Below are 8591 nucleotides of genomic sequence, written 5' to 3'. Positions count from 1 at the left end.
TGTGTTTTGTTTTGTGTCTTGAGTTTGTAGGTGCTTATGTTTTTCCTGTGGTTTTGTGTCTGTTCTCTGGTGGTCCATCACTCTTTGTTTTGTATGCCTTAGGTTTATTCCTCCATTTGGACGACTTACATGAAATAAAAATGCTAAGGTGACAGTGTCTCAAACTAATTATACATCATGAGTAAAGTTAAACACATGGCGTCATGTTGTTCTTGGGATGCCATAGTGGTGTTCCGGAGATGTAGGCAACATAAATGTTAAGATGATGATGTCTCAAACCAAGTATGCGTCATTAGTAAAGTTATACACGTGGCGTCATGTTGTTCATCAGGGATGCCATATTGGTGTTCCGGAGACGTAGGCAAGTCCCTTTGATGGATGGAGAGAGAGAGAGAGAGATGATAACATTCCATGACTACCTTCACCAAAAAAAAAAGCCCCAACAGAGGCCAAAAACAATTCAGTGGTTAGCCCTATCACTAACAGGTTTAAATTCTCATCAGGTTGAAGATATAAACATGTAAAAGAAAATCCCAAATCCAAAGAGGGGATAAATCTACCATGGGAACTAATTAAAGCAGTAAAAACAGCAGAACTGCAATTTTTTGCAGGAACATTCCTAGTCTTTACTAACAATATACACACTTCACACCTACTTCCCAGGCTCGATCACCAGTCTCCGTTTCTCTCATTGTGTGTGCTTTCCTCAGTTGCCAGAAACACCTATCACAGCAGGTCCTCACAGGTCAATGCTCAAGGTATTTCTGAAACTCCTCATCCGGCAGCCAATAAGCTAAAATGTCTCACATCAAACTGACCGGAGGCGGCAAGCTTTGTTGCTGACAACTATCCAATAGAGGAGGAACCCCACTATCTACTACATTACTTAGCCGATTAGTTGGATCAACCACACCCGTAGTTGTTTGTTGTAGAAGCCGGACAAGGGACCAGAACACATCTAGCCTTGTTACATGCCTAGTTGCCTGTTACAAAGTTTCGGATTAAAATCTTCAAAAGAAGGTAAATATAATGAATTTCCCCAATACTTTTTCATTTTTTTTACGGGAGAAATTATCTAAGATCCTTAATGGAAATCTTTCAATTTAGGTTTACCTCAACAATAAATCTTGCCCATATCTTATCTTCACGACTTTCAATCACCCCCTTCAAGATATTTAACCCAAAGCCACGGATTATGTCTGCTATCTCAAGAAAGAAACCTTGTTCCTCACAAAGCATCTGCAACAGAAAGTAGATATTGAAGTCAGGAGGGTTCAAATAATTAAGGTTGACATAAGACTTGGAGGGAACTCTTTCTTTTTCGTATGCCTGTCGCTTACCTCGATAAGCATTTGGCCTGGCTGATCAAGGTCCTCGACTATTATAGGGCAAACCACTGTTTGACCCTCAACCGCTAATGCCCATGTATTACCACCACATTTGGTGCCATTGTCTTTTAGAACCACTCCATTCTCCTTGCCAATCAGCTGTAAATCCATGCAAAATATTGTCACATTAGTTCATAAATATAAAACATTTTGGGCTTGTCCTGCATATATAACAGAAATAACCAAACTAACTGACCTTTGGCTCATGAGTCTGTTTAAGCTTATCTGCGTATTTCATCACATTTTGCAAGAAGACCATGTATTTGATTGTCCGGTCCAACAAAGAATCGATGCTACACTGTTACATGAACCAAATATATGAATGTCAAAAACCTTACTAGAAACACATTGTCTAATCTGACGTCTCCTTAGTTTCCACTGAAAGCAAAAACAAAAATGCAATTACCTTGCCACCGGTAGGGATGATCCCTCTCAACTCTTTGATACGGTCTTGAATCTGCTGGCGATCCTTAGGTCTAGGTCGAGTACTCTCCCCAGGCCTTGCCCTTTTCCTGGTGTTCTTTGTGTGTTCCTCAGCTTTCTGTTGTTTATCTTGAACCCCATTTTTAGCGTTGACGCTATAGCTATCATCAATCCATAAGCCTACCTGTGAGTTTGGGATAAAGTCTTTCTTTGGAGCAAGTCTGTTTGTATTGTCCAGGTTGTAGAAAGAATTCGCCAAATGCGTGCTCCTATCCAAGCCAGCAAGCCTTGGCAATTGAACCTGATTGCTATTCACAGATAAACATTCTGATTTCCTTTTTCTTGTGGTGGATGACTGGTCCTCTAAAGTGCACTTTAAGGAGCTGGAAGTAGTACTTTTACCATTTAAAATCTCTTCGAGTCCTAACTTTGAGAACAACCCTGTACGAGGACCAGGCATAGAACCTGTTATTTCTGACTCTGAGAAGCATTTTGTCAAAGCAGTACCAGTAGCCAAGTAGCCACCATTGACAGCTGGCATTATAGTATCTTCCCAACACTTCCCGACTTGACCACATGCAAAATCCGCTCCCAAACCATCAAACGAACCGTTTTCAACACTCTGAATGATCACAGATTTCTCGTGTCCATCAGCGCTAAATGGATTTGTAATGGAACTTTGAATGGAGTTAGCTGGATGTTGAATTGGAACATCAATAAAGTTATCACCTTTAACCAGACTAGACAACACTGAAGTACTTTCTTTTACTTGTGAGAAGTCACCATTCAGTGCGGTTGCCATTGCATTGAAGTTCTGTTCCGGTGAAGTAGCAAGCCACTGGGAAAGATCATCCAACTGGTATAGTTTAGAGAGATCTGTACTCAAATCAGCTGGGTTAAACTCCACCGGGAATCCATGCAGAGATTGTTGGTTGTTCATCTGATATCCACAACTTCCTTGAATAGGTTTCTCGAAGTCAGCTAATGAAGTGAATGCCGAGTCCATCTGAATATTCTGCACTGTCTCTCTGCAAGACTCGTGAATAATTTCAGATGCCAACTGCGGTTCGAATGAAGTTAAAATTGAAGATTCAGTACACCAAGTACTAAACCAGGGGGTTGTATCAGTTGCGCCAATATCATCAGATGATGTAGATTGAAAACCCACTGCAGAAATAATATTTCCTCGGTGGTCATTACATTTATCACCGGGATTCAAGGCAACATCTCCATTGTTGGAATTCTCAGGTGAAATCAATGAAGCAAACAACTCATTTAGATCATTAGTTTCATTGTTCATCGATGAAGGAGCATTTTCCAAAGGAATAAGCCCGTCAAGATTTTCCACCTCCTGGAACAACCTTTTTGTTTCATCCACAACTTCCAGCCTCTCCATAATCTGAAAAAAAGTAATAGCAGAATAGTCAAAAAACTGTTCAACCATTCCATACTACATAAACAACAAATCAAGTGAACCAGATTTTGGAGAACATGGTCTCATTTGATGGAGAACATGGTCTCATTTGAACATAAGAATGTGGAAATCATTTTGATGCTCCCGTTGAATTACCTTTTCGGTGGATCCTAACTGAATTACTCCTTGTGGTTCAACAGAGATTGTTGCAATAGTCTGCAAGTTAAATTTCAGTGTCAATAAATATGACTATGGATGGATGAAGAAAAGTTTATAACAAATATAGCTACAAATGGCGGTGAAAAGGTACAGAGTTCATAAGATTTATCGAAAATCTCAACAACTAACGGTTCCTTTCACGAAATCATAGAGGATCGCAAGGAAATAATCATACCTTTATACCGGAGGAAAATTGGCAACCGAACTCAGAACAATCCTGCAGAATGTCAGAAAATTTCGACATTAGTAAAAACAAGTAACCTCCCATTTCACATAATTTTTAAGTTAATTTGAGCAATTCAACAAGAACCTTGATGGCCTACCAACCTGAAACATATCTTGACTTTCAAGAGAAGTACATGGATTCCATCCTCCACCATGAACATCTGAATGCATCCATTGATGCTTTCCGGTGAAAGCGGTTTGCCCAATAACACTATTACAGACAACAACAAGATCAGCCATGTGATAACTTTGCAATGCTTGTTTGAAAACAGCAAAAGTAATCTTGTGGGATGTTTTGTACAATGTTTTTTGGATTCGAATTTGGAAAATGTGTGAACAGAAACGGAGTTACTGAAATATTAGGCTTACCCTTCACCAAGTATGTGGACCTGGGAAAGCATAGTTTCAATCACTGCTCCCACATGGTCTTCATAGTAGGCATCTCCCATTGTCAACAACCTAAAGCATTTCAAACCCAGAACTAATGTCAGATTTGAATCCAATTAAAATTTATTAAAAATCCCAAATAATAAATGTGAACTTCAATACAAGCTTTGATCTCATAAAGGTAAGTGTAAAATAGCTAGCATGCACACAATAAACAACCAAATCTTTGAAATAAATATAAGAATATGAAGTTGGAAAAACCAAATGATAAAAAACAAAACCAGGAACCAAAAGAAACAAACAAAAACATGAAAGAAAAATGGAAGTGTGTTATTTTCTTCCCCAAAAGGAAAGAAAAGAAGCAGAAAAAATGGAAACTTACATGGAATTTATGTGATCAAAGCGCCAGAAAACCCCATAAGACCACCCACTGCCAACACAGAGACTCCTCAGCCTCTCTCTCACCACTGAACTTTCACCCATTTCACTACCCAAATCAAACCAACCTCAAAAATCCCAAATCTTCAGAACCCCAAGTCCATGTCCGAGTCAACCAGGCAGCTCAACTCGGTCACTCAGTCTCAGTTGCTCAAAACCCCAGAAACCCAACTCTTTTTTTCTGTAATTTTTGTTGATACTTCAACAAATTAATGAAGCAGAAAAACCAAAGCTTGTTGCTTTCTGGTGTTGCTGCAAGAAAACAAGCCAAAGGGCACAACAAAGTTGTTGTCTTTATGAAACAAAGAGTGTTTGTGCAGTGTTGCCAGAATTTTTTGGAAGGTGGAAGTGGTCGGCTTAGAGAGTGAGAGTTTAAGATTAAAAGGAAAGGTTTTATATTTATATAGATGAGGAGAATGTGATGGGGCTGATTGTTAAGGTTTGCTTTCCTTTTGCTCTCTTTTTTCAGCTCTCTCTAGTCTCCATAAATATTATGGATTATTGTCTTTATGAGTTTAGCTTCTGTCATCACACGGTGTTATTAATTTTCGTGTTCTAAGACAAATAAACCATATAATTGATATAATTTTGTTTAATACAATATAATATTAAATAAATCAATGCACGTGTTTTAACATAATTGGATTTATAAATTTAAGAAAAAATATTCACATACAATTTTTTTCTTCTCGTACACATCTTCGGGTCATCAAATGAGGATTACGGACAAGATTAATTAAAGATTTGTACAAAAGGAAAATTACGTTTGTAATCAATTTATGTAGCAGTGTGACGGTCATATAAAATAATTTAATAAAAAACAATGAAAATGAAAATGAAAAAGAAAAAGACGAAAATGAAATCTGATACAGTACTCCGAGGTTAAAGGGGAACACTGAGATCTTGGTATTGAATTTTCCTGTGGTAATATCTTTGTCTTGTTGGAGACTTGGACCTGCCGGTGACTGGTCCTCATTGGTCCGCCCAAATCACTTTCAGTTGATTTACCGGCTACAGCCGGTTATTATAGTTGAATATCTCGGAAGAAACTTTCGAAATCCCATGAGATGTTGAAGTTTCGCGAGATAGTAGAAAATGAAAGGGAAAATCTAGGTTTTTATGGCATAGTTATTAGGAAAATTTTTGGTTTAATTTATAATTTAATCATGAAATTTATGGAGTATTTATTTTTGTTTGACAGGTGTTGGGTTTATATTGGACAAAGGGATTTAATATAGAAAATTTATTAATTGATAAATAATATTATGAATTTAATTAATCAAACGAGTAATTGTGTTAATTAAAGTGCTTAATTTCTGATGATTTGTGACAATCATAAAGCTCTTGATTTTATTATATTTCTTTTTGCATTAACTTTACCAAAGCTATATGTCTGAAGATTACAAAGCTTATATTGAACAAGAAAATCAACGAACGAAATGGAAATGTACAAATTGACAAAGGCGATGATGACCTAGAGCTATTAACCAAAGGTGGAATTTCCTCTACTTTGAAAATTAGGAGCGTGGTGTTGGGAATCATTTGAATTAGTAGATGCGTAAGTTAGGACCTGTTTGGTTTCCATCTTGGATACAAGTTCTAATGGGATCGTGATTGGAGAAGCCTGCAAATTCAAGCTCTTCTACTATGATGAGGCAGCTCGAGGGTCTGACATTACCGATTCCAATTTTTCACCCAGTTTTGGGTTCAACCGCTTGCTCGAACAGATCTCACATAATGGAATCAACAAAATCGATTGGTGTGAGCAGAGATCGACGATCGAAATCAACAATGTAGTAGATGCCCGGTTCTTATTTTCTAATTTGTTCCAAAAAAAAAGTATCAAAAAAAAAAAAATTGGAACTTGAAAAGTCCTAATTTGAGACACATGTAATAACTCCCAAACAAGTGAACATAAAAAAGCCACACAAGGCACACAAAATCAACCGTCCCTAATCCCTATCGGTCAACTCCTCAAAGCAACACACCCTACTACTTCTAACATTCTAATGCCAATAATATTATTATGCAAAATCTCCTTTCCCATTATTACTTCTATAAATAATTAAATTTATGCATCCTACTACACTTAAAATACCAAGATAACTAATTAGGATTACAATTTAGTAATATTTTTCATCATTTGTCGGTACAAATTTCAAGTGCGACATAGATGATGACTATCTAATATAATATATGTTTGAGTTTGATACATAGTATGACTAATCCATTCTGTAACCTAACCCAATAATAAATCAGAAAAAGAGTACTCACTAGTTAATACTCAAATATCTTATGTAACATCCCACATCGTCCAGGGGAGTGATCCTTAAATGTATATTCTCATCCCTACCTAGCACGAGCCCTTTTGGGAGCTCACTAGCTTCGGGTTCCGTCAGAACTCCAAAGTTAAGTGAGAAGGTGGCCAAAGCACTCCCATGATGGGTGATATACTGGGAAGTTGCTCGTGAGTTCCCAAAAACAAAACCGTGAGGGCATAGTCGGGACCTAAAGCAGACAATATTGTGCTACGGTGGTGGAGTGGGTCCGGGAAGTGGTCTGCCCCGGGTCGGGATGTGACAAATTGGTATCAGAGCCTAACCCTGGTCGTGGTGTGCCGACGAGGACGTCGGGATTGTAACATCCCATATCGCCTAGGGGAGTGATCCTTAAATGTATACTCCCACACGAGGCCTTTTGGGAGCTCACTGGCTTCGGGTTCCGTTGGAACTTTGAAGTTAAGCGAGAAGGTGGCCAGAGCACTCCTATGATGGGTGACACACTGAGAAGTTGCTCGTGAGTTCCCAGAAACAAAATCGTGATTGCGTGGTCGGGACCTAAAGCGGACAATATCGTGCTACGGTGGTGGAGCAGGTCCAGAAAGTGGTCCGTCCCGAGCGGGGATGTGACACCTGAAATATCATTGTCTCCAAAGAAAACAAAAATTAATAAATAAAAAAGCGAAAATCCACATGCTAGCTAGCTTGCGCCACCCAAAGATCCATGCTAACTTGCGCCTCCACCAGTAGTATATTATCAACATCGCGTCCTGCGCAAGTTAGTAACTTTGATTTTAATAACCATGGACGGTTCTACTTTATTTCTATCACCCTTCTTTTTCCATCCCCCCCTATCTCACTTTTTCACATTTCATAGGTCATAGAACATCGAGGCCAATACAGAAATACCAATAAATTGTATCGGTATAACCATGCCTTGATGTTGTATAATCTGTAAAATGTTAAAAGCATTTGAAGTAGTTTCTTTAAGAAACATATAATTGGTGAATTTTACAGGAAACACTTTATAAAGTGTTTTTTTTTCAGGTTTAATTTGTATTTTACTAAAGAGTGGTTTCAAAAACATTTTCATAAAAAACATTATCATCTATTTTAAAAACACTTCTAAATTAATAATAATTTATTTTATGTAAGTCATTCTTCTAATGCAAAATGGTTATAGGATCATGACTCGAGTTAAACATTGTCTGATAGAATATTATCTCCATCAATTCAATCCATTACTACTACATAACCAAATTAATTTAGTATAGATTCAAACTCATACATAAGTTTTTTTTCTTTTCGAAAAACTCGTAAATAAGCAAATAATGTAGGGAATGATATCGTTGCTTGGTTGGGAAGAGTGGGGGTGGCTGGGGGCTAATGGTCAGTAGCCCTAATGGGAAAGTGGTCACCGGCGGAGCCGACGATTACTTGGGCAAGAGAGAATATTCCTTCTAGAATAGTGAGATGTCGGTGGGCCCTAGTAGGGGTCCTACCCTCGGGAAATGTTAAGAAATTTAGGGTCTGTGGGGCTTGTGGGGATCATTTTCTGATTTCATTCCCTGCCAATGCCTCCCTCTCTCTCTCTCTCTCTCATTTTTTCGACGACAGGTCTACGCTATAGTCACCTAGAAGAGAATAGCAATAATTAAATGGCAATTTTCTTCAATTTTAATGAAATATTATTCGAGAATTGCATAAAATTCAAGTATATCGAATATCAATGAATTGGTCAATCCCGTTCAAAGTATCAAATATCGACAAGACGAAGGATTTTATTTCCAACTTGTGTATTTTTCACTAAGGTGGGCT

At 38.0% G+C, this 8591-nt stretch overlaps 1 protein-coding gene across 1 annotated transcript; it reads right to left on the bottom strand.

Moving 5' to 3' along the window:
- Nucleotides 1-467: 467 nt before the first annotated feature.
- On the bottom strand, nt 468-4917 carry LOC114825331 (transcription factor bHLH157-like). Its single transcript, XM_029103737.2, has 10 exons — nt 4439-4917; nt 4039-4128; nt 3772-3880; nt 3620-3661; nt 3382-3441; nt 1795-3210; nt 1585-1686; nt 1341-1487; nt 1114-1239; nt 468-983 (listed from the first exon to the last, which is right to left on the bottom strand). Exons 1-10 carry the CDS (start codon nt 4537-4539, stop codon nt 804-806), a joined length of 2373 nt encoding a protein of 790 aa, XP_028959570.2. The 5' UTR covers nt 4540-4917; the 3' UTR covers nt 468-803.
- Between the last annotated feature and the right edge of the window lie 3674 nt (nt 4918-8591).

Source organism: Malus domestica, chromosome 06 (genome assembly GCF_042453785.1).
Source record: "Malus domestica chromosome 06, GDT2T_hap1".
Taxonomy (NCBI): Eukaryota; Viridiplantae; Streptophyta; class Magnoliopsida; order Rosales; family Rosaceae; genus Malus; species Malus domestica.
This window is presented reverse-complemented; position numbering and strand designations above follow the sequence as displayed.

Coding starts and splice junctions, on each gene's coding strand:
- LOC114825331 (XM_029103737.2), bottom strand. CDS start 4,539: ATGGGTGAAAGTTCAGTGGTGAGAGAGAGGCTGAGGAGTCTCTGTGTT. Junction 3,442..3,619: donor AATTTTCCTCCGGTATAAAG/GTATGATTATTT, acceptor TTTAACTTGCAG/ACTATTGCAACAATCTCTGT. Junction 1,488..1,584: donor AACAGACTCATGAGCCAAAG/GTCAGTTAGTTT, acceptor ATGGATTTACAG/CTGATTGGCAAGGAGAATGG.